Raw genomic sequence first — 26787 nt, 5'->3', positions numbered from 1 at the left:
TATAAACACAATTTGAAATAGAGGGTTGATTGTAAGGACCCCATAAGTCTATATGTAAAAGATCAAAGATATCATCAGTACTAGAATCACTAAGATCAAAAGGTAATCTGTGTTGTTTTGCTAAAGGGCAAATATCACATATATGCTTTTTGTCATGATGTTCAGTACACAAGGGAATATGTGTCATCACACTTTCAGAAGAGTGACCCAATCTCATATGCCACAATTGAAAATCATTATTCACAGTAAGACAATGATCCATTCTCTTGTCAAAACAATTAACAACATTTTTAGTAAAAGATGCTGGTTCAAAGAAATACAACTTTCTTATGGATCTTCCTACTGTAAATATAGTTTTAATCTTGAGGTCCTGCAAAACACACAGAGTATCAGTAAAAAGAAAGGTCATAGAGTTCTCACAACACATTTTACTGACAGAAAACAAATTGTGTTTCAATCCTGGAACATAAAGAACTGCAGTAATATGCAAATTCTCTGATAATGCTATATCTCCAATACCTTTAATAATTTGTTTAGAACCATCTGCTAGATATATAAAGGATTCAGTGTCTAATGATGTAAAAGAATGGAACAGATGTGAATCCTTACACATATGATTTGAGGCCCCACTGTCCACAATCCATATGTTTTTATCCAAAGAATTGCAGAAAGATTTTGGTAGCAGATTACCTGAAAATTGATCAAAAGGACTTTTGATGAGATCATTTTCTGTGATAAGTCTTTGAAACTCGGTCTTGATCAGGTCAGGAATGTCCTTCTTGTTCAATGCATCTCCAGCTCCAGTTACCACAGGCTTGTCACTATCCATCGTACCAAAAGCTTGATTGATACCACCCTGATTTTTCTTCTTTTCAACGAGTGTCTTGTACCAATCAGGATAACCATATATCTCAAAACATGTGGTTTTGAGATGCCCCGTCTTGACGCACTCTTGACAGATCATATTCTGTTTTTCTGTCATTGTCTTCTCTCTCTGTGCAAATCTTGGATTGAAACTTATATTTCTCTTGAAATCCTTCACTTGCATTGCCATGTTATGTATGGAATCAGTGTTGTCAATGTTTTCTCTCTGTTTTTCTACCCTCAATACCATTGAGTAGGCTTTACTGACACTAGGTAGTGGCTCCATAATCAAGATTTGATTTCTAATGTGATCAAAGCTTTCATGTAACCCAGTCAAAAATTGCATGAGTTGAATGGTGAAATTGAAATCAGCACAAGCTGTTGATGCTTTACATTCACATTTTGGCATAGGATTAAGGCATATAAGTTCATCCCACAACCTTTTCAGTTTGGCATAGTAATCTGTAACTGATGAATTTCCTTGAGTTATAGATCCTATTTCTTTTTGCACGTGAAATATCATAGGCCCTTTACTTTCTCCAAAGTGTTTTTCTAATTCTACCCAAAGTTCTCTAGCAGAATTAGTGAAAATAAAATTCTCTGCAATGCTTTTGGAGACAGAACTAAGAATCCAAGAAGTGACAAGACAGTCATTTCTTACCCACTGTTTGTAATCGTCTCAGTTCTTTTGTGGTTTTTCACTTTCTCCATCAATGTACTCCATCTTCATCCTGGCTCCTAATGCTATTCTCATGGCTTTACTCCAGGAAAGATAATTCTTTCCATTCAAGACTGAGGAGACCAGTGATGTGCTGGTATTTTCCGATATCTGTAACCTGATGAGGTCTGCTTCATCAAGACTTTTCTTGGCGTTAGCCATCTGATTTTGCGCAGATGTGTAATGGTATTACACTCTGAATTTGATCAAGAATTTTCGAAGAACTGAGGCAAAAGAATGAGAACCATTCACTAATGGCTCTGGTACCATATCAAGAAGAAAGAATTGCAAGAAAAGTACTTCATTCTTATTCAATCTCACTCTACTCAAATGATACAGAGTCTGCTGTATATATACAGCAAGAAGGAAAAGAAAAGTTCGTTGAGGACAACTAATTGTACAACGGCTAGTGAAAAGTTGTCAACAACTAATAGAAGCGTGTTAAGCCTAGAGCACTTACAAAAAGTGAACTAAAAACGCAGAAAAAGAAAAGCACTAATAAAAGCGCACTCTGCAAATGAAATCGCAAGTTCGAAAACAGCAACCTCTTCATAATGTACTCATTTTCAATATTACAAGGGGATAAATTGCTACTCACTCCTAAATATATTGTAAGCTTCATAAGTTTGAATTTATTACAATATAGAATAACGGTCAATTTCAACTCTTTACTACTTTTTTTTGTGATATTTCTCTCCACCATATTTCCTTAAGCCATTTTAGTATTTAGTGATGTTTAGTAGTTTCACATTAATTTTACATTCTTAGGTATCACATATCCGTTATTCTCTTCCTGTCTACTCATTTTCTAATTTAGAGGTTCAGGGTGAAAATTGAACTTGGAATTATTCATTAGAAAATAATTTGATTACTTTATAATATCTTTTATAATTAAAGAATACGAACCCCGCGACTAGAAATTTTATATTATGTTATGTCCATTTCGTTTTCAATTTTTAATTATATATTTGTATTCTTAGCATATAATTCTGAAATAAATATATATTTATTTTTATATTAGTTTCAAATATTATTGATTTTTTTTGTAAAGGAAATAAAAAGTCTTGTTTCACCATAGTGACTAGGATGGATATCTCGGATCCGAAAACTAGCAGTTCGCCCTATTAGTCCTTCAGGACCTAGATAACTCAATTTCTCCCATGAACTTTTTGTGTCAATGGATTAGTTCGATATAAAACTTGAGATAAGGGGTGTAAACTAAAAAAAAAATTCATAAGTGGTTGTTAACAGAGTTGAATTTACCAAATTCTGAGGAGTCGGTATCAATTTATGCCGAATTGCTCCATATATAGTTCCTCGAACCACATTTTCTAACCGAGTGATCTTGTAAAAGATCCACTACAGAACGAATGCACTTATTTTTCAAATGATTCATATCGTCAAGTGTACCCATTTCAAATTTTAGTCCAATCAAATGATCAGCAGCCGCCAATATGTCTCGTGGTAACAAAAATGTATTGTTCTGGGGTATATCAAGATTCAGTCTTCGGTTCATATTTCGTCGACCAATCCTTCCTAATTTACATCTTTGTTATTGCAAATCAAATAATTTTTTTCTAACTAAATTACCCTTATAATGGTCAAGATATACCTCCTCACATGCATTAACATGTGAAGACGTATGAGGGTAATTTAGTTGTAAAAATATTTTTTTAACCTACTATAAGTCAGTAATAAGTCAATAGGGGGTAAATATAGATTTTGTTTTTTTTTAATATTATCAAATTTGATAAATTTTGACTGAACGAAGACTTATTTGTTAGATAAAAGCAAATCTCAGGATATTTATGTATAATTATACAAAAGCTCAAAGGGGGAATGTATTTATCAAAAAAAGAATATGAAAACAACTTTAACTTTTGTTATTTAATCCGCATCTTGCACGCGAATTGATATAATTTTTCCTTGTACCTAAAATTTCTTCCATATGACCTAAATATGACTTGTCATGTCTATCTACATTCCATGATTTGCTAAATAATTGAACATTAAATAAGACGTCTGTCAGTGGCGAACGATTAAGAACTGAAAGTGTTTTGCAAAAAAACTGAACATGAAATAAGACGTCTATTTGTAATAGCGCAACCCATGATTAAAGGTCGCATTTGGAGTTTTATTGGGAAAATTATTATTTTAGTCCGCTGAATATGTTTAATTTTAATTTTAGTCTGATAACTATGTCCATTTTCGTTTAGGTCCAGTAACTTACGAAATTGCTTACTTTTAGTCCTCTAGCAGATTTTCGGACAATTTTACCCCTATGCATACTTAGCGGACTAAAATAATACTTTTTCCGTAAAATAATTAGTGGTATACAAGAAAATCACTGTAAACATCTACTTTTCTTGTTAAAAATATTGTTAATGATTTCTAGAGAACAAGAAGTTCTTTTCTTGCTGCTAAAATGTACTGAAAAAGATTACAAGAAGTTGCATTCCTTCACATGCAGGTAAAATATCCGATGGGAGCAATGGCGATGTGGCTGTCAACTTCTATTATCTATATAAGGTAATTTCTCAATTATGAAGAATTTTATTTTTGATAATATAAAAGCATGAGCGATGTAAGAGTAGTCACTAACCAATAGCCATTTATTAATGGTGTAGGGCATGTGGTGTTAAGTATTTTTTGCTGGAGGAAATTTTGGTCTTCTTTGCATAGTAGCATATGAATATGCTCCACTTGACGATTTCTTGTAGTGCTCACTTGGTTTCAACTTACAGAATTATAGGAAGGCTATGATTCATTTTTTGTAAGAGAATAGATAAATTCCCCTTTCTTTGCCCTAATTATGGCTTCTACTGACTGACGTTTGAAATTTTTTCCAATTTGTCTAACTTTAATTTCTAATTCCTCGTGACAATTAATCTAATGTGGCAGGATGACATAAAACTGATGAAGTATATAGGATTGGATGCCTTCAGAATGTCCATATCCTGGTCACGGATATTACCTCGTAAGACATAGTCTATCATTATCATCATTGTTATTTAAGTTTAGAAACCAAACTTAACTCATCAATTTGAAAATCTATAAGCAGAAAATTATAAGTTGAAAATAGTATTTTTTGTTTGCAAATACCGTCTGCCTTTGAATGGTTTATATCAATTGATTTGAGTAAAAAATTCTTACCAAGTTTTGCAATTTATTGATAAAACGTTAAGTATTAAATTTTTTTCTCAAACATTTTAACTTTAACTTTTTTTCACACTTTATTTTTATTTTCAAACAATTCCAATTTTTTATAATACTTAATTTAAAATTGTTTTTATAACATGTTCCCAATAAAACCATATAAATTACTGCAAACATCCTAAAAAAATGTACAATGAAAAATATTAAAACACTAATGCGAATAATGAATATTTAATTTTGAAAGTTGTCCGAATTGTTTGATAAAAACTTTGAAAGGGAGCTTCTTTAACTTCTAAATAATAGTTAGAGGGTGTTTGATTGAGCTTATAAGCTTCTCGAAATATCTTATACTTAATTCATTCTATCTCGACTTTGTCGTTGAATACTTAATAATTCTTAGGTGGGAAGCTAAGCGGGGGAGTGAACAAGGAAGGGATTGACTTTTACAACAATGTCCTCAATGAGCTCATCGCAAATGGTGACCAAATTTATATATCTGATTGCTTAGATTATTTCTTGAACTTTATATATTTGCTTCTCATTTAAGGTTTTCTTTTTTCTCCCTTTTGTATCTTGTGATAAATGAACAGGTATAACACCGTCTGTGACTCTATTTCATTGGGACCTTCCTCAAGCGCTAGAGGATGAATATACAGGATTTTTAAGTCCTCTCATCATGTAAGTGAATACATATAATTTTTATATTTAAAGATGTACGAACCAAAATAAATAAAATTAAGACATATATACTTCCACAAAAGAAGAACTCATCATGGTATATTGTGTTGGGCAGTAATGACTTTAGAGATTTTGCGGAGCTCTGCTTTAAAGAATTTGGTGATCGTGTTAAGCATTGGATCACAATTAACGAACCATATGCTTATGCCAGTGATGGCTATGATGGAGGCTTTGTCAGCATGGCACCCGGGAGGTGCTCCTCTAGGGCAATTTGTTCCCAGGGGGATTCAGCAACTGAGCCTTATATCGCCGCTCATCATCTACTCCTATCCCATGCAGAAGCAACCAAATTATACAAGAAGAAATATCAGGTTAAATATTATTTGAATTTTATTTCATGCATGAAACAAGCTTGTGCATGCACAAATTAGTAAGAGATTAAATAAATCGAGTTAAATGCAAGTATTCATCGAGTAGTATTTATATAATTTTTATAATTCCTTTAAAGTTCTAATCCAAATTCAAAACTTAGTTGTATTCAATTATTCACATAGTACGCATAATGTATTTGTTATAATAAAAGTGCTAATTATATATATAGGACAAAATGCAATTTAGTCCTTTGTGATATTGTAAATATACAAATTACCCCCTATAAAAAAAATTAGCAATTTACCCCATTGTATTTTTTAAAATTGAGCAACTTACCTCTCTAGATGGTGGGATAAATCGCTTCATTTTAAAAAAATAAAGGGGGATAAATTGCTATTGTTTTTTCAAAGAGGGATAATTTGCTTATTTACAATATCACAGAGAGATAAATTGCGTTAAACCCTATATATACGTATATTAGAAAATTAATGTATCAATAAGTATCGTACTATATATAATAATAATGGAACAACTTGTTGCCAATTGTTAAATATAAATATTTAATATTGATAATTTTAATCAATTTATTCAAAAAATAATACTTCATCACTTCCAAAAAACAAAACCAATGAAACAAAAAATTATGATAAACTTACATTAAATAAGATAAATACCAAAACATGGTCTCTAAAATAAACTCATGATTTCCTTAATACGTACGTTAGGTACTTTCTCATGCACGTATTCGACATGCTATTCGTTATTGCTTCTACTTCTAATGTTAAACTCTTGAATAATGTTAGAAGAATTTTATTATGTTCAGCCGATTCAAAGTGGAGAAATAGGAATAACACTAAACACTGTTTGGATGGTTCCATACTCAAGCAGCCAACTCGACGTCAAAGCAGCACAACGAGCTCTTGATTTTATGTATGGATGGTGGGTAATTAAAAGCATATATATATATAAGTCTAAAAGCATATGTGATTATCTTTAAAAGCATATAAGTTTTGGGCAGGTTCATCCACCCATTAGTTTATGGAGAATATCCACAAATCATGCAACTCCTTGCGGGAAGTCGACTGCCAAAATTCACCAAGGAGCAAATTGATATACTTAAAGGATCCTTTGATTTCTTGGGACTAAATTATTACAGTGGAATCTACGCTGCTGATATTCCTGTTCGCAGTGGAAACATTAGCAGCATAACAGACAGTATGGTCCGTCTTTCAAGTAAGTTTTCAATTTTAAGAATTTCATTCAAATATGTGTATGCATGGAACCCTATTCGCCAAAGGTTCTTCGTTAACTCAGGTATTTATTGTTGGGTGGAGAGCCCATAATATTATTGCAGAAATAATACACAAAGATATACAAGATATTAATAAGAAATTACATCAACATAAAGCAGCGGAAATAATCGATCAAACGAAGGCTCAGAGAGTCAGATCCATATGTTAGGCTTTACTAACAATCACTAAGATCGGCAACCTTAAGATAAAACTCACGGTTGCATACGGTTTGGGCACAAAGCCCTTGCCACAAAGGCTATATCCCTCGATCACACAAATCTTCTTAGCACACGGTCACTGAGACCTTCAATCTCTCTATTTCACAAAGAAATGGTAGCAAACTTAAGAATATTCACTGTTATAAGATAGGAGAAGGAGTCTCCTATTTATAGGGCCGAGAGAAGAGATGGAGATGGAAGATAGGGATAACCTTCCATAAACCATCAGCTTGGTTTTGGAAGGAGATCATCGTTGCAAGAGGAAAGTGAATCATAGAGAGGGAATAGAGAGATGTGAGATATGAGAGAATATGAGGGTTATGTAGAAAATAAGCAACTAATCCGGGTCGGGTCGGGTCGTGGGTCGGCTTGTGGGTCATGGGCTTGGGCCAAACCGTAGCCATCCAAGTGGGTGTATTGGGCCTCCCTAATTTTTTGGTCCTGGGCCATAAATTTTCCAACATATTTTCCCTTGGACCAGGACCCAAAAAGAGCCAAGGCCCAAAGGGAAAATTTAAACGGATCTGGCAAACATCATAGCCGATTTTTCCTGCAAAATAAAGATGTTAGTAACTAAATTTAACTTATGGTATTTCAAGCACAAAGCACATAATTAACTTTTGCACGAAGAAAGCACCAAGCAAATAGTGACGCTACAAACTCCTAGCCACCGAGGCTAAATGAAACAGCCACTAAGGCTTAATCAGCCACTTAGGCAAATTCACGCCATCAAGGCACACAAAGAACTCAACGAGCCACTTAGGCATTCACATACGGCCACTAAGGCATAATCACACAGCCACATAGGCTAAAAATTACCACCAAAGTAATGTCACAAAGACATACAACCACATAGGTTTATCGAGCCACTTAGGCTTGTTCATAAAACCACTAAGGTTCATTCATACAGCCATTAAGGCTCAATTAAAAAATTTAGCCACTTAGGCATAAATCACAAAGACTAACAATATCCATGAAGGAACATTACTTAATGCACTAAGCAATAATATCACTCGCAACACAAGTGTACATAGCGATTATTTTAAGCCGAATGACAGAAACATTCAGCAGTAAGTATTGCATGAAAAACAGTCCAAAAATTCACAGAGAATTACTAATCGCGAAAAAAATAAAGATGGTTAGATGTTACTGTGAGTATTCAAGATCATAACAATCGTGGCTTTGATACCACTGTTAAGTGGGTATCAGACGAATTCTAACGAACTATTACAAAGGATTGGAGTACAAAACTCCTTAATATATATTACAAGCCAATAATTACAGAAATTATTGAAACAATAATGTAAAGACAGAAACAAAACAAAATAATTTGTGTAGCAAAGATAGGCTCAAATCTTAAGCCAGATTCAAGAACCGAGAAGGGTAATCGATCACAACAGTTCAGTACCCACACACCAACACATAGTTGCACCACTCTCACAAAGAAGAATCACAGTTTAGCTTTAGATCACAGAGATCGCACAAAAGTCACAGAGACTCTCAAAGATATTGCTCACCGAGAACTTTAGAACACGAAAGAGGTAGTGTATATTCTTATCAGTGTGTGTGAGCCGAGAAGAGAATGCCCTTATAAAAGGATGAGAATAAACCGATTAAGGAAAGCCATGGAGGCTTTCCTTAAGCCATTGAATTGGCTAAGGAAAAACTCCATGAAATCTGGTGAAGAATGATGGAGCAGATATGCAGAGATTTGAGTGAGGAAGAGAGAGATGGTTTCGGCGCATAAAGAAAGGGGATGAAAAATCTGAGCACAAGAATTAGGGTTACCACTTTAAATATAGTGGATAGTTGGATACAGGTCGGGTAGACACGGGTTTAGGTAGTGGGCCGTCCAAAAAAATGTGTTGGGTTGCTGGGCTATTTACTAAGCACCTTGGGCCAAATAATATGACAAACTCCACCTTGGACCAAGTACCTTATTAAAGTACAAGGCCCGGAGTATTGGATCTGGCTTTTCTCATCACTGCCTTAAAGGGGTCTACCCCTATGTACCTGTAAGAAAACGTAGCAATGTTAGTCAGGGACTAAGTTTAAAATTTTTAAAAATTGACAAATTTCTCAACGGAAAGACTATTTGTACCAATATCAGCTGGGTTTTCTTCAGTTCTTACCTTTTCCAATTTGATAATCTCCTTACTTACAATAACGCGAATAAAATGAAATCTGACGTCAATGTGCTTAGTCCTATCGTGAAAAATGGGGTTTTTGCAAAGTTGAATAGAATATTGACTGTCGGAAAAAACAGTAATCCGATTTTTAAGAAAACCAATTTCTTTAACAAGGCCCTTGAGCTAAATAGCTTCTTTTAAAGATTCGGTAGTAGCAATTTATTCGGCTTCAGTTGTAGATAGTGCAACAATGTGTTGTAGTTGGGACTTCCAACATAAAGTGAAAATGTATGAAGTTGTAGATTTTCTACTATCCTTCTCATTAGCATAATTTGAATCCACATAACCAACAAGATCAATAGAATCAGAAAATTTGGAGAAATTTATACCTATATTATCGGTACCACGTAGGTACCTTAGGAGCCATTTTAAAGCCTCCCAATGAGGAGGTCCTGGATTGGACATGTACCTGCTCAAGCAATTTATACCATATGTAATATCGGGTCTAGTACATACCATAAAAAATATTATAGACCCAATAACATTAGAATTAGGAACCTTACTCATCCTCTCTTTTTCGGAAGCAGTTTTAGGACATTGGTCCGTACATAATTGAAAATGGGCAGGTAAAGGCACCAAAGTGGGTTTTGAATTTTCCATAGAAAACCTTTTCAAAATAGAGTGAATATAAAAGACTTTGGATTTAAGAGTATGGAAAACCTCTTTCTATTTCTACAAATATCCATGCCAAAAATCTTTTTTGCATCACCAAGGTTTTTCATTTCAAAATTTTTGGAAAGATAATTTTGCAAAGTTTCAACTAATTTTATGCTAGGACTAGCAATAAGCATATAAAGATTTAACGAAAGCATAAACATATCAAACTTCTTGTCATTGTCTTGGTGATTGTTTCAAACCATATAAAGATTTCTTTGACAAGCAAACATGATTGGGTTTATTTTTCTTAATAAAGCCAACAGGTTGTCGCATATAAATGCATTCATCAAGATCACCATGCAACAAAGCAGTTTTGACATCCATTTGTTTCAATTCCCAATCAAAATAAGGAGTAAGGGCAAGGATAACACGTACAGTAGTATATTTCACAACAGGCGAAAAGATCTCATTGTAATTTATCCCTTCTTTTTGAGTGAACCCCTTGGCTACTAATCTAGCTTTATATTTTAAAGGGTTTTCTTGCTTGATTTTAAAGATCCATTTGCAATCCACTAAGGAGCAGTCTTTTGGTTTAGGCACTAGATCCCAAGTATGGTTGTCTGTAAGAGACTTCATTTCCTCATTCATGGCACTAAGCCATTATTCTTTGTTCTTAAGGGCTTCGTCTACGTTTGAAGGTTCTAGGTTTTCAATGTTCAAAGCTACTTGGAAATCATTTAGCCTAGAGGGAATCCTTCGTTCTCTTCTATTCCTATCACGTGCTAGTTGGTAATTTTCTAAGGGATTGGGATTTTCTATAGGTTCTTCTATGTTTTGCTCTTTTATGTTTTGTTCATTATTCGTTTCTACATACTCTCCCTCTTCTTGGTTACCCTCCACCTTATTAAAGGTTAAGTTTTTTTGTGTTGTTTCGGGTTTTGAGAGACAGGGCATTTCATCCTCGTTAAAGGTTACATTTCTACTAATAATCACTTTATACTCAGGTTGGCTACGATCCCACAACCTATACCTTTTAACCCCAACAGGATAACCAATAAAAACACATTTCATACAGCGAAGTTCAAGTTTATCAGAACTTTGATGAACAAATGCAGAGCAACCAAAAGTACATAAGAAAGAATATCAGGTTTCTTACCACTCCAAACAGTTTCAGGAGATTTACCGAACAGAGGCACAAAAGGAGACAAGTTTATCAAGTAAGCAGCAGTTAAAACAGCTTCACCCCAAAAAGATTTTTGTAATCCTGAACTGATCAGCAAACATCTCACTTTTTCAAGTAAGGTACGGTTCATGCGTTCAGCAACGCCATTTTGTTGTGGGGTGTAGGGATTGGTCTTGTGTCACTTAATACCAAATTTATCACAAAGATCATCAAAGTTTTTATTACAAAATTCAAGACCGTTATTAGTATGCAAAGATTTAAGCCTCTTACCCGTTCGGTTTTCAACAAGGATTTTCCACTTTTCATACTTTTCAAAAACCTCAGATTTGTGCTTTAGCAAGATAACAAACACCTTTCGAGAAAGAAAATAACGGTTTCCACCATGGGTGGGTTCCTTAGAAGGTCCCCACACATCAGCATGAACGTAGTCTAATATGCAAGATGACATAGAGGGATTTTGGGAGGGTGCAGCAGGAAAATGCACACGATGTTGTTTTCCCATAACACAATCATCACATAATTGCAATTTGTCAACCTTATCACACAGAATGCCTTCTTTGTTCAGAAATTCAAGTCCTTTTTGGCTGATATGCCTAAAACGTTTATGCCACAAAAAAGTTTTGTCATGCACACTCACATGCAGCCATAGAATCATAGGTAACTGAACATAAATACAAATTGCGTTTCTTTTCTGCTTTGAAAACAACAATAGAACGTTTCATAATTTTCATGATGCCCTTTCCCCACCTACCTTCTAAACCCTCATCTTCCAATGCAGCTCATAAAATGAGATTATAACTAAGTTCAGGAATATATCTAACATTTTTAAGAGTCATTTGTAACTATCATTGAAAGTCAAAGAAATATCACAAATGCCTTTAATCTCACAACGTTTTTCATTTGCCATAGATACGAAGCCAAAATCACCAAATTTGAGATTTGAGAAAAGATTTTTAAAAGGACTAATATGGAAAGTACAACCAGAATCAACAAGCCATTCATACATACTCATGGGATGCACAGAATTCACATCAGAAACAACAAACACTTCACTAGATTCATCAGCAACATTGTTCACTCGTTATTTTTCTTCTCCATTGTTATCTCTATTATCTTGTCTAGGTTTTCTATAGTCCTTGATATAGTGACCTTTTATGCCGCAGTTATATCATCTTCTCTCTCTGATTTTATCATCTTTATGTGAATAATCTCTATTCCTAGATTTACTCCTATTGTTGTTTTTATTCCGACTTTTACTCCTGCTATTGTGTCTATTGCTAGAATTCCTAAATTTAGACCTTCCTCTCACAGAGTTCACTTCATGTTGGTTATTGCTAGGTCTATTTGTTTTATGGTCAATCTCTTTGCTTTTTAAACCATTAACAACGGTGTCAAGACTCACACTATCTCTACCATGTTTAATCGCAGCTTTCACATCAGAATATGTATCAGGTATAGTATTCAGAAGCACAATAGGAGAGTACTCATCAATATTCTTATCACCAGTCAATTTGATATCTTGAACTAATTTAGTGAAATCATCCAAGTTTTCATCAATGTTTTTTGATAAATCAAGTTTGTATTTAAAGAATTTTTCAAGCAAAAATAATTTACTTGGCAGCGAAACATCAGTGTAAAGTTCCTCAAGTTTTTTCCATAAACCTCTTGCAGAGTTTTGTTTACCAACCTTTCTTAAAACATTATCTGACAAATTAAGAATTATAGAAGAATAAGCATATTCATCATTTTCCAAAAGTTTTTCTTCAGAAACAGAATAAGTGTATCTGCCATCAATGCCTTAAAATCAGTGTACCCTTCATTTTTTGTTGCCAAATTGAAAAATCACCCTTGCCATCAAAAGGTTGCAAATTGTATCCGGCCATTAGAAAAGGTTTTTCCTTTAGAAAGTGGTTCGAAAAAAATAATTTTAAGAAAGATTTTCTGAAAGCGTTTTGCAGTGGATTTATGCAGGAGAATATCACAGTTCACAGAAAAGATTCACAACAGATCACAACAATAGTCACAATAGATATGCCAGAAAAATGTATATCACAGATTTCACCAGTTTATGAGTTCACAAAGAAATATATATTAGAAAAATTATATCACAGGCCACAGTTCAGAGCCCATAACATTATTGCAGAAATAATACACAGATATACAAGATATTAATAAGAAATTACATCAACATAAAGCAGCGGAAATAATCGATCAAACGAAGGCTCAGAGAGCCAGATCCATATCTTAAGCTTTACTCACGATCACTAAAATCAGCAGCCTTAAGATAAAACTCACGGTTGCATACCGTTTTGGCACAAAGCCCTTGCCACAAAGGCTATATTCCTCGATCACACAGATCTTCTTAGCACACGGTCACTGAGACCTTCAATCTCTCTATTTCACAAAGAAATGGTAGCAAGCTTAAGATTATTTACTGTTATAAGATAGGAGAAGGAGTCTCCTATTTATAGGGCCGAGAGAAGAGATGGAGATGGAAGATAGGGATCACCTTCCATAAACCATCAGCTTGGTTTTGAAAGAAGATCATCGTTGCAAGAGGAAAGTGAATCACAGAGAGGGAATAGAGAGATGTGAGATATGAGAGAATATGAGGGTTAGGTGGAAAATAAGCAACCAATCCGGGTCGGGTTGGGTCGTGGGTCGGTTTGTGGGTCATGGGCTTGGGCCAAACCGTAGCCATCCAAGTGGGTGTATTGGGCCTCTCTAATTTTTTGGTCATGGGCCATAAATTTTTCAACATTTATAATCCAAACCCTATAGTATTTAATAATTTAGACATACATGTTTTATTATCTTAAAGGAAGAATTCCAAATATATTTGTTTCTATTAAATATGTAGAAAGTATAAAGTATGTTTATTCTGATAAGTCCTTTCTTTAGGTATAGGAAAAACTAATTTTTTTTATAGTTTTGTATGTTGGGTATGATGTAATTATTTTGTATAAATAATGAATGATGTATTCTGAATATAATAATAACATATTGCTTTAACTTCAAATAAATAGTCTAAATTATTTTAATTTCCAAAAGTTAAAAAAGTTAAGAATATGAATAAATTTTAAAAAACTTATCTAATCTCAAAACATAGTAAAAGAATCTAAGTCAGTAATTTTTTGTAATTTTGATTTATTTTAACTATACTAGAACTGAAAAATAAAATAAAATAAGAGGCTGCTTATCTTAAATTAAGCAATATGTTATTATATATATTCATAAGAGTTCAAAAATTTCATTATTCACATAAGATAATTACATCATTAGCATACAAAAAGATAAAAGAGTTGTTTTTTAGCCTAAAAAATAACTTATTTGATAATTTTACAAACTTAAGAGATAAAAGTGAGAAAATAAACTTAAATTAACCATTTTATCTTCTAGAATGTCAAAATCCGGGCATATTTTCGCCAGAGAGTGATTAAATGGACCAAACTGAGACAAAAATAAATTTAAAGATGTTAGGAAATAAACTTAAGTGAGTAATTAAAGTATACCTAAACAAAAACTTAATTAATCAAATATGAGATTTACCTTATATTTTTATAATCCACAAAAGTTTCTCTTACATCCCATTAAAATGAAAAACTAAAACTCATATGCATCCCATTAAATTCAAAACTAAAACTCATTTGTGTTTCCATAAATATATATGTGTGATGTGGGTACCATTTGGTCACAATCCGTGATCCATACCCTAATGTTGTTCCTTCTTATTTATTTTAACAGCGGATGATATCAATGGTGTGCCCATCGGGGATACTGTAAGTTGTTATGAAGAAAACTAAGTCTTTTTTCAATTATTTTTGTATTAATTTAATCTATTAATTTTCAGACTGGAAGCAACATCCCTGTCTATCCCAAAGGACTCTATGATCTTCTACTCTATACCAAAAAGAAATACAAGAATCCAACCATTTATATCACAGAAACCGGTAAGTCCAATCACCATACTCTTTAGGGTATAATTGTAATTGTGCGTCATGTATATGTTTGTGAAATATTTGACAATATGTCAGTCCAAGAATTTATCAATTTTTTAAATTTAGGACGATTTTTGTTCGAATTTTTAAGCTCACTTTTATACTCTCACGTAATATGTACGTGGAAAATCCAACGCGTTTGAAAAATTCAAATAGAAAAAACCATCATTCTGGGAAAATTAACAAGTTCGTTGATTTATTAAATCAACTTTTCACGGGATTAAGATTGCCAAACCATCAAATATAGGAGACGAAAATTGCAATTAAATCGATTCTTTCAGTTATATTTTTCTTATGCTAAAACATTATTATTTAGTTCGCCTATTCATATCATATAGAGAGAGATGGATGTTTTCATTTATTTTCTTCTGCACTATTGTAAGGTTTTTCTGATCTCAAAGATGGAAATATTGAACATGCTATCGAAGATCTCCAGAGAATTAATTTCTACAATAGTCATTTTTGCGCTGTTCAGGAAGCAATTAAGTAAGTATAACTTTCATATTCAAATTCATAGATATTTTTTTTCCATATGTCTAAAATCAATTCTTCGTAGTTTCACTAGAAGAAATATGTTTATATGATTAATGTAAACTAATATAAACAATTAATTGATCGGTTTTATATGATTAATGTAACTAACATAATTGATACGTGCGATTTTAGCACGGGTTCAAAGTCCTTTGGATTTCGATATTGGATTTTGGCTAATTGATTGAAAGCATTTGAGAAAAAGGGCCTACAAAACAACACGTAGTACTCCGACCCTTAAGTTATTCCGAATTTAGAAGTGAATAAATATAGAGGTAAATTATAATGAGAAATTGAAGTAGAAATAAGAATTTTCGTAAGTAAAATATAGCTAGAACACGAGTTAAGAAGTAGTAGAGAGATAGCGAGAGAGTTTCCAAATTATTGAAGGGAGGTCTGTTAAGGGGTGTCGCCCATATTTATAGAGGGGGAGTCCCTCTTCGCAGGAACTCTGGAGAGGGTTGCGTAATCGAGAAGGAATGTGAAATTCTGCTTGATAAGGTCGCACCTTATCCCCTTCTTGAGCAGCACGTCTACGAATGAAGAAGGATTCCCTCTTCGTGAGGAGTCCAATTTCTTGAAGACATCTCTCTTCTTCCAGGTTGGTGCTGGAAGGGTGCAGCAGGCCTTCGTACTGGGCCTTCTTCTTGGGCTGAACTTGGTGCAGCAGGCTTTTTTCTTAGATAGACTCTAGTGTGGTGGGCTCCCTTTTGCGCTATGCCTAGTGGACTTCCCCCTTTGACCGATCCTGTTGTAGGGGGACTCCTCCTTGGGATAAGCTTGACACTCTTGGGCAGGCTGCCCCCATCATGGGCTGAATTTCTACTTGGGCCACACGGTATTGGGCCACACCCATCATTTAGTCCCTCCCACTCTTGGGAGGAAGGATGCCTCCTAGCTCCTTAGGGTAGGAGCCCTTGTATCACTGGAAGAAGGAACCCGTCTTCCTTAGCCTAGCGCTTGTAAAGAGGGTGCTGCCTAACTCTTTGATGTGGGGGTTCCTATAGCCTGGGAAGGTGGGACCCATCTTCGTTACCCGGTGCCCGGCTTTTGTGGAAAGTGAATCCCCAGCCTTTTGTCAGGCTGATTTGACGGTTGTAATTATGGCAGGGGCATGTTCCTTTTGTAACTGCAGCAACAACGTCTGGTGACCTCTCTCCCACGCGTGTGGTAACCGCCCTCACTCTAGCGGTTACTAAGAGAACATGGGTTAAAACTCCTCCATTACCAGCTTTTGGTTTCCTTCCTCTTCTTCTTTCAAAAAGTTCTCTTTGAGGCACCAGGATCTCCCTCCAGTCTTCGTCTTCCTTTGTAAGTATTTTCTTTTCTTCTCCTTAGAGTTTCGTCTTTTCTTCAAAAATGTCATCCTCCAGCGAGTCTATTCGCTTCCTTAAGGAGACCTTCTTGAGCGATGATCGCTCGGAGGCGACTTCCAAGAGGGCAGACCCTGTTCTGCCTCACTTGGGAGGGGCTAGAGGAGGAACTTGAGGCAGGAACTGCAACTGCCCCCCACTTGATAGATGAGAACACAGATTAGGAAGAGGGGGAGAACAAAGGTTAAGGTTCTTCCCCTGAGGAGGAGAGGGGGGTAAGGTCCCCGTCTGAAGAGGCAGGAACACATGAGTCTTCTTCAGAGGATAAGGCGTCTAGGTCTCCTTTAGGAGAGGAAGACGGGTCAGTCCCTCAAGGGAACGAGGAGAGTAGGGGAGGGCTCATGAGTCACCAAAAGACTGGGGGTTGTCTACTCTACAAACCTCCTTCGTAGACCAACTTCTTCAAGAATGTCATGTTTCTCCTGTTTTCTTGTATATACCCATTCTCCGATAAGTCGCCCTTTTCATCCTCCTCCTAACTATTTATGTTTTTTTGCTACACAACTACGGTCGAGTGTACGTTTTCCTATTCCTCTTTTTTGTTGTGAAGTTGCAAGAATGTATCAAGTTCCACTAAAATTGCTCACGTTTTTGCTAAACGTTATTGCCTTAAAAAGGCTGAAAAAGGGTTCTTCTATTTTGTTCCTTCAGAAGGGGTATCATTTTTTCATCTACTACGTCCTCCTAAGCACAGGAAAAAAAATGGTTATTTTTTATGTCCTTCCTCCTCATGCTTGGTCTTTCCCAAAATAATGGATCTATAAGGCCCCTTCCATTGTGTATGCGGGACCAAGGAAAACAACCTTGTCCTCCTTATTGAATAAGTTAAATGCGTCCCTTATGATTGTCGGTCCCTAGTTGATGAGAGGTTGGTAGGGACTCGGGATGGCCCCTAAAACAAAGCCCTTGGGGGATTTCTTCGGTATTTTTTTTTCTATCTGTTATTGTCTTTCATTCTTCATGCTTTCTAAAAGTATTGATCTTCCATGTTTGTGTGTGGAGAACATAATGTCTAGCAAACTTATGAGGAATCACGTAGTGGGGGGCCGAGTTGGTGGAACCCCGACTCCAAAATCTTTCAAGGGGGTCGTTGCTCCTAGTAATGCAAGAGGTAACCGTCCTTCCTCTTCATTCTCTCCTTGTCTCGTGGCTAGGAGTTCTTCAAAGAAACCTCGCACAGGCTCTATGGGGGCTCCCTCCTTCCCGTACTTCCTATATGCCTCCTCTCGTTCCTCCTTCCTAGGAAGAAGTGGATACCCTTCCTAGACCTTCCCGCGCCTCTTCTATCTACCTCCACTGTCGCCATTTGCTTTACTAGGATAAGGCAAAGTCCTCTTCAGTGGCAGACTTGAGGAAAGGGATCTTATCTTCTAGGGACAAGGAGCTTGTCCTCTCCCGAAGGAGAAGCTGGAAGGAATGTGAGCTCTCTACATCTTCAAGGTACCCTCCTTTCTATATTTTTCTTCCTTTCTTGTGTCAATTCTCTTGATGGTTCTTGCTTTTGGTAAGCGGCCTCTGTTTATGATAGGGGTTCCCCTTGTTCCTCCAAAAGATGCTCAAAACGAAAGTTGGAGGATAAGGTGGAATGTTGGGAAGAGAAAATGTAAAATTGAGGGAGTCGAAGATGTAGTTGAAGAGCCGCTGCCAGCAATTGGAGAGGGAGGTGAGGAAGTTGCAGAAGGAGGCAACCAGTTACGAGAGTGCATTGAAAAAGGAGGTGTAGAAGGCAGTGATGGATTTTCCTCATTCAGAGGAGGGAAAGAATTACTTGTAGGCCTACTAGGAAAGCCGCCTGAAGGAGTACAAGAGAACTGTAGAATATCAACAGGAGGTGTCCAAGATAGCGGGACCCTATATCGAGCATGGCTTCTTAGCCTGCAAACATATGTTTCAAACTCAAGGGTACCCCCCTGCAGGAGAAGTACCTTCCTTCCTTGAACTTGCCACAACTCTATATAATGTGCCTGATCCCTATGCTGAACCCTCTATCCCAAGAGAGGGAGGCCTCCCCCCATATTCAGGTTGCGTTATCTCTTGACTCTCTATACGTACTTTTTCTTAGCTTTGTGTTGATCCTTGCAAAAGATGCAGAAGGAGACTTGGATAATTTAATGGAAGAGCTACAGGCAGAAGTGAGGAGTCCCCTAAATGAAATAACAATTGATTCCATAGTAGGGGATCTCCCAGGTGGGGTCTAGTTTCCCCGCTAGATTTAGTGTGTCCACTCTTTGCAATACTAGGTCCCCTACTTGAAAACTCAGTGCGTTTACCCTCCTATTATGGGCATTGATCATGGTACTCTTGTATCTTTGAATATGAATGAAAGCTCTTTCCCTCAATTTTTCGATAAGGTCCAAATTTTCCTTCAATAATTCTGTACTATTTTCTTCAGAGAAGTGTAGGATCCTGTGGGAGGATACTCACAACTCAGCTGGATTGATTGCCTTTGTCCCCTTGCATTTCTCCTACCCCTCCGAGTGTAGGGAACTTGATCTTCGTATGGTAGGTGGATATCACGACTTGGAAGGCGTTAAGGGTGGGCCTTCCTAGAATGACATTGTAGGCTGAAGGGGTTTCCACCACCAGGAATTTTAACAGGCACGTTTTCCAAGTGGCGGTAGTGAGTAAGTTCAGAGGAAGTGAAACCATGCTCCTAGGATGGACCACTTCCCCTGCGAATCCATAGAAGGAGGTATACACTTTTTCTAGAGAGGTGTCTCTTAGTTGCATTTGGTTGTATGTTTCTTTGAACAATATATCAGCAGAAATTCCCGAATCTATGAAGACACGTCCCACTTGATAATTAGTCAATAATGCGGTGATGACTAGAGCATCGTTGTGGGGGCTCCTAGAACCTTAATGTTCCGCTTTTCGAAACTAGATTGGGGGGCATCCTCCATAGCACCGACATCCCAAATTTCTTTGACAGTCACGTTGTACGCCTCTCTATCCTAGGCCTTTTTAGCATGGTTGGAGTCGCCTCCATTTAGACCTCCTACAATCATTTGTATGACTCCCCTTTCTATGAGGGTCGTTGGTTTCGGACTTTCCTTCAAAGGCATTCCTGTGTTTTTCTCTTGGTAAAGATTTCAGAGAGGAAATCTTCACTTCTTTCCCCTTGTTTGTTTCTTGCTTGATGTATGGTCCTGCTCCTCGGACTTCTCCCAACAGGCATACTCCAGCAAATATCTATTTTGGATGAGCCTTCCATCTAGTTCTTTAGATGCCGATATTTTCGATGGTATGGCTGTAATCATTATGAAAATTGCACAATTTGTCGGACTTGGGATGTTGGGTTTGTTCTCTCCATGATCGAGGACGAGTTAACAATCCTTTTCCTTTGACGACCATGAGGTCTTGGGTAATAGGTATCCTGAGTAGGGAGTAGACAACATGGATCCTTTGGAAGGGTGCCTTCTTATCCCTAAAATCTGAGTGCTGTTTCTTGAAGGGGGCTTGATCCCTAGCCTCTTTTCTCTTTTCTCCATGACTTTCCTTCTTGGCGGCTTGGACATCCTCCATGTTAATATACTTGGCCGTCCGAGCCAGGAGGGTATCAAACTTCGAAACAGGGTTCTTGGCTAGGGATTTGAAGAAGTCCCTATCCCGAAGTCCTTGCGAGAAGACACTGGCTTTAACTTCTTGTGTGGCGGAGGGCACTTCCAAAGCCACGGTGTTGAACCTTTCCAGGTACTCCCTCAACGGCTCGTTGTCCTTTTGGCGTATGGTGAAAAAGCTCAGATCCATCTTTTGAAGCTTTCGCTATTGGTGGATTGATGCAGAAAGAGGGATCTGAACTCCTAGAGTTTCCTATTGCTTTGGCTGGAAATTGGTTAACCCATTGTTGAGCGGCCTCAGCGAAGGTGGTGACGAAAACTGGATACTTGATCCTGTCCGTGTACCTGTGCAACAAGGTTGTGTTCTCAAAACACGAAAAGCGTTTTCTAGGATCAGTCGACTTATCATATTTAGCAATAATAAGGGTTTGGCTGTTTACAAGGAGCTCGTTTGCCATTATTGCATCTATGAAGGGGACACCCTGTTGTTCTTCTCCTAGGATTCCTCCTATCTAGTGTTGCACGTCCTGGAGGCCTTTTTGAAGGCACTCCAGCTAAGCCAGCCATTGTTGGGGAACTGCTGGAAGGAGCATTTGTATCACCGTTGGCGAGGCCTTAGTTACTGCGACGTATCCCTCTAGTAGGCTTCCTTCTATTCCCCCTTGAGGGATTCCTGCTTCCACCATATCGACTGAGCTGGCAGGTACTAGTACCGCTATTTGCTCCTGAATGGCTGCTACAACAACTTATTGAATTGCACACAACAAGGTTGGGGAAAGTTTCTCCTGATGTGGTGTCTGAGGAGGTGTTTTGCCTTAGAGGGTCAATCAATAGATCCACCATCCTGCGGGGTAGCATCGGAGCAGGCAAAGTTGGGGTGGACCCGCCTATCGATGCTAGGGAGGTTCTCGAAAGGCTGATTGTTGCTGGGTACCTCCACGACCTTCTGCTTGTTAGGGATTGCTGGGGGTATCCATATTAACTCATGCCATTAACACAATTTTCCAAAGTCAGCGGCGATTGATGCATGTGATTTTAGCATGGGTCCAAAGTTCTTTAGATCTCGATATTGAATTTGGATTAATTGAGTGAAAGCACTTGAGGAAAAGGACCTGCAAAATAACATGTTAGCACTCTGATGTTTAAGTTAGTTTTGGATTTAGAAGTAGAAATTATAATGAGAAATTGAAGTAGGAATAAGAATTTTCATAAGTAAAATATAGCTAGAACACGAGTTATGAAGTAGCAGAGAGATAGCGAGAAAGTTTCCAGATTGTTGAAGGGAGGTCTGTTGAGGTGTGCCGCCCATATTTATAGAGGGGGAATCCCTCTAACAGGAACTCTAGAGAGGGCTACGTACCCGAGAAGGAAGGCGAAATTTTGATGGATAAGGTCGCACCTTTTCCCCTTCTTGAGCAGCACGTCTTCGGATGGAAAAGGCTCCTTCTTCATGAAGACTCTTGTCTGGCAAGGAGTCCTCTTAGGCTGAGTAGCCCAGTTTCTTGAGAGCACCTCTCTTCTTCTGTATTGGTGTTGGAAGGGTGCAACAAGCCTTCGTACTAGGCCTCCTTCTTGGGTTAAACTTGGTGCAGCAAGCTTCTTTCTTGGACAGACACTCGTGTGGGGCGCTACCTCTTGGACTGAGCTTAGTGGGCCTCCCTCTTGGGCCGATCCCGCTACAGGGGGCCTCCTCCTTGGGCTAAGCCCGACACTCTTGGGCGGACTGCTCCGTCATGGGTCAACGGGCCTGACTTGGGCTTGGCATTTCTACTCCAATCACTTATGGACCACACCCATTAGTAACCATACACAATAATTTTAAAACAAAATTAAAATATATGTGATATATGCAATCGGAATATTAAGTGCAAAAAGATTTACATTGAAATAATTTAGAATATACTTACCAATATTCTGGCATATGATACTTAGACTTTTATCACAGTTAGAAACATTAGTTTTTTAAGATAAGTAGGTATAAATTAGATAAACTTGAAAGTTTGTATAAGATATAGGTGCGTATTTAGATACTTTTTTTTCTAAATTTAGAGTTTTAGAAATAAGTTAAATGCAAGTGGAGTTGTTTGCACCTGCGATATCAATGAGATGTTGTTCTACTGCAGTAGATATTATCTACCGTAATAGTAGGTGTTGTTTATCATTTTTCTTATATTATTGATCATGGTATGATTATCACAATTATCTTTGTTATTTATGATATTTGATAATAATAATTTTAATTAATTTTATTTTAATTAATAATATATAGTTCTTCGCTCCAAATTAAAAAAAAAAGAAATGGGTAAATGCAATTGCCTTCCCTGTGAAAACAAAATTTGAAGAACAACGCACTTTACCGTTTTATGCATCTTACTCCCGCAAAATGCATCTGGTACTTCATCTTAACCATTATAATATATGGCTTGTCTCAGTTACTAATACAAAAGTATAGATATTGAATTAATTTTCCCATTTATTGTCAACAGATAATTTTTACATATATACACAAGGGCATTTTCGTTGTAACAGAAAACTAACCAGACTTCCAAAGAATAAATTATTTAGGAGATATTTTTGCCTATTTATCATTTCACATAGGGAAAAATGCTTTAACCCATTACAAATTGAAATTAATTACATTGTGTAATCTAATATAGATTTTGTGTTCAGGAAAGGTGTGAAGGTGAAGGGCTTATTTGCATGGTCATTTTTGGACACCTTTGAATGGGAAGCTGGTTATGACGTTGGATTTGGATTTTTCTACGTGGATTTCAAGAATGGTCTTCGAAGAATTCCCAAACAATCAGTTGTTTGGTTCAAAAATTTCCTCAATAAAAGTGAGCGAGGAGTATTCAGTTAAGGTTTCACATAATTGTATTGATACATTTACACTTTCAGTTTCAAAATCAAACAAAAAAATCCCCCTCATTTTACTGATGTGGGATTCACCAAAACTCTTGAAAATAAAATACTTATCCTCATCTATCAAAATATTCTAATTCTAAATCTTCTCCAAATTGAATCTTTTATCAATACAAACTAATCATATGGCCAATGTAATATAAATATGTATGAAATAATAGTACAAAAGAGGTGGTATATGACACGGTTAGGGTATCTGTTCCAAAGCCCGTTCCATTTTGGAGCGGTCTTCGGAACGCTTGTTGAACGGATAATGGAAGATAACGTCAGGTGCAACAAATTTTTTTGGTTACAACTTTGGAATGGTCAAACCATTTCAAGTTGAGTTGCAAAAGAACAGTTACAACAACCGTTCCATATTCCGTGCCAGTAAGCCTTAGGAACTCAGTTTGGAACACTATATTAGATTTAGGAACGGACACAATGCAATCGTTCCTATATCCGCTACAGAATATGTCTCAAAATTGACAGTTCAAAAATGTATTCGTAATAAATGAGGTACAATTTGGAATAGTCTTTGTACACAGTTAAAAAAATATTAAAAAAATCATTCCAAAATTTTTTTGTTTAAGAAGCAATATGTCTCTATATATGATATATGCAATCCGAATATTAAGTGCTAACAGGTTTAGATTGAAATAATGTAGAATATACTTACCAATATTCTATCATATGATATTTAAAATTTTATTACAGTTATTAACATTAATTTTTTAAAATAAGTAGGTATAAATTCGATAAACTTGAAACGAGTTTGTATAAGATACAGGCGACTTTTTAGATAATAATAGAATAAGCTAAATGCAAGCGGAGCTGAAATCCCATGAGCTTAGAGTCATGGGTTTGAACCCGCTATATCCATGGAATGTTGTTTTAGCAATATAGCCGATATTATCTACTGTAATAGTAGGTGTTGTTTATTATTTTTTTGATATTGTTGATCATGGTATGATTGTAGTAATTGTCTTTGTTATTTATGATTTGATAGGAATGATTTTAATCAATTTTATTTCAATTAATAAAACTAACCAGACCTAAATCGAATAAATTATTTAGGAGATATTTTGCCGATTTATCATTTCACATAGGGAAAAATGCTTTAACCCATTACAAATAGAAATTAATTACATTGTGTAATCTAATATAGATTTTGTGTTGGCAGGAAATGTGTGAAGATGAAGGGCTTAGGTCTAATTAGATTCGATTTGAAATAGAACTTCTCCTTATTTACTTTCGGACCACCTACATAGTGAATCAGTAGATCACCAAATCATGCTACAACATTGAAAACAACTCAACACCACCAACAGTTTGATAAGGTGTGTTTTATCATTCAAATGCATGCTTAATTTGAGTATTTTAGAACTAATTCATTATAATGATAATTGAATTATGTATCGTTTGAATGAAGGATTGATGTTAACCCATTGTGAAGAAATGAGAGTCAAAAAGCTCTAAATGAAGTTGGAAAGTGACGAAGGGAAGAGGAGACAAAAACAAACTTGAGCATTGGTCAGGACATCATCACGCCCATTCAATTAGTTAATCATTCTTATGTGTGCCCCATGGGTGTTGTCAAGGAAGTATTGGTGAATGTGAATGATTCATTGTTTCCCTTGGACTTTTACATTCTAAAAATTGGAATTAGAGGGTCTTGAAAATTCTACATCAATTTTGTTCACAGGCCATATATGAAAATTTCTAAAACCAAAATTAATGTAGACAATTGTACTTTATCTGTTAAATTTGATTGCAAAATTGTGAAATTTAACATTTTTAGGCTATGAAGTTAGCGTAATGAGCTACAAGTGAAGGGAGTGGATCGATCGGGGTAGCGTGACAGAAGCGTGAAAGATCAAAAAATTGCAAATCCCGATCAAGGGGTGTATCCTTAATTTTTTTCTCGAGCGTTCGGTCTAAAATAAAAATGAAAGCCAAGAATTACACAAGAAAAACACAAGAAGCATAAATGTAAAATTTGGATTTACCCTTGTCGTTTTCTCGTGCAGCTACAAGCGGTGACTCCTCTCCTTCTCGGATTCGTTCACTTAGAGGGGGGTTCAAGTGTAGAACACCTCTAAAGTTAGTCTACACCACATCGTGGGAAGATGGATCTACCCTTTTGCTAGAAAGAATTAGATGCGATGAAAGCAAATGAATTCCGAACAATACTATTAATTAGTGTATTCGAATTTCACTCGTTCTCAACTTGAATCTAATTCAAGGAAAAGACAAAAGTGAAATGGAGGAGATGAATATTTTTATATTTTCGTGTGAGAAAACAGTGGGCTTTAAAGGGGAGAGAGAGAGAGAGAGAGCGAGAGAGAGAGAGAGAGAGAGAGAGAGAGATAGTTGTTGAAATTTTCTTGAAAGATACATTACTCCTCAACACATCAACAGTGTTAATATTTTAGGAGAAAATGGAGGTAGTTGGCGGAATATGGATTCTCATCCATTATCATAATCAGCCACACGCACAAACTAATTTTATCTCACTAAAAGCAAACATAAATCAAATCGGCATCTAAGGAGATTTTGTGGCCGAGTGGTTTGTGCTTTAACATATTGGATCGAGCTAATTTATCTAGCAAATTAATTAAGCCCAATACTTAATCCATAGTGCTTATTATTTAATTCGATTAAATAAATACGCAATGGAAAATTCATATGAATTAACCTAAATAAATATACACAAGACCAATATACTCAATTAATGAATCCAATTTATTAATCAATCCTTAATTAGTCCAACTAATTAATTTTAGCTCATCTCTATTAATTAATGAATCCAATCCATTAATTAAACAAGCTCATGTACCAATTAATTAATGAATTCGATCTGATGCATACGATTTTACTATGGATCTAACAAGCTTGGACCTTGAGGGGGTGACCTCCTTAGTCAGGGCTCTGCATATTACCTATATTTTCGAAAAAGGGGGGGCAAAATACCTATGGCTATGGCGTGATTTGATCTTATCTTTAGCTAATCAGTACACAATAACACGTCTTTGCTTAGGGGAGGACTCCTTTTGAAGATTCCTATTTTGTAAGAAGTCCTTCTAGGTTAAGGAGTCCTGAGTCTTGGGGGCGCCTCCCTTCTCCTAGGATGTTTTAACTGGGCTTTGAAGGCAGGCCT

At 36.3% G+C, this 26787-nt stretch overlaps 2 protein-coding genes and 1 long non-coding RNA gene across 6 annotated transcripts in view; 1 reads left to right on the top strand and 2 right to left on the bottom strand.

Moving 5' to 3' along the window:
* LOC105173365 (beta-glucosidase 13) overlaps positions 1–23732 on the top strand; it is a 30077-nt gene extending 6345 nt beyond the window's left edge. For 2 of the 3 annotated variants that reach the window (XM_088875501.1, XM_011095077.3), the window contains exons 5-15: positions 4053–4111; positions 4484–4559; positions 5139–5216; positions 5329–5416; positions 5532–5787; positions 6612–6727; positions 6807–7021; positions 15012–15046; positions 15118–15217; positions 15649–15751; positions 23397–23732. In XM_088875501.1, the coding sequence (XP_088731627.1) occupies positions 4053–4111; positions 4484–4559; positions 5139–5216; positions 5329–5416; positions 5532–5787; positions 6612–6727; positions 6807–7021; positions 15012–15046; positions 15118–15217; positions 15649–15751; positions 23397–23586 (1316 nt within the window). In that variant the 3' untranslated portion in view covers positions 23587–23732. The remainder of the gene's footprint in view (positions 1–4052; positions 4112–4483; positions 4560–5138; positions 5217–5328; positions 5417–5531; positions 5788–6611; positions 6728–6806; positions 7022–15011; positions 15047–15117; positions 15218–15648; positions 15752–23396) is intronic. The other variant, XM_088875502.1, reaches the window with a different exon arrangement.
* On the bottom strand, positions 234–1900 carry LOC148785059 (uncharacterized). Its single transcript, XM_088875506.1, has 2 exons — positions 691–1900; positions 234–370 (listed from the first exon to the last, which is right to left on the bottom strand). The coding sequence occupies exons 1-2, from the start codon at positions 1385–1387 to the stop codon at positions 357–359; spliced, it is 711 nt and encodes a 236-aa protein (XP_088731632.1). The 5' UTR covers positions 1388–1900; the 3' UTR covers positions 234–356.
* Positions 21129–25966, bottom strand: LOC110012802 (uncharacterized). 2 transcript variants are annotated; one of them, XR_002287992.2, is made up of 3 exons: positions 25637–25966; positions 22087–22505; positions 21129–21838 (listed from the first exon to the last, which is right to left on the bottom strand). It is a non-coding gene; the product is annotated as an uncharacterized LOC110012802 (long non-coding RNA). The 2 variants fall into 2 exon arrangements; XR_016062823.1 differs by having other exon boundaries at positions 22087–22493.
* Positions 25967–26787: the final 821 nt, after the last annotated feature.

Source organism: Sesamum indicum, linkage group LG11 (assembly GCF_026168435.1).
Source record: "Sesamum indicum cultivar Baizhima isolate 11 linkage group LG11, ASM2616843v1, whole genome shotgun sequence".
NCBI lineage: Eukaryota > Viridiplantae > Streptophyta > Magnoliopsida > Lamiales > Pedaliaceae > Sesamum > Sesamum indicum.
The sequence above is the reverse complement of the archived record's forward strand: the minus strand, read 5'-3'. Positions and strand labels throughout refer to the sequence as shown.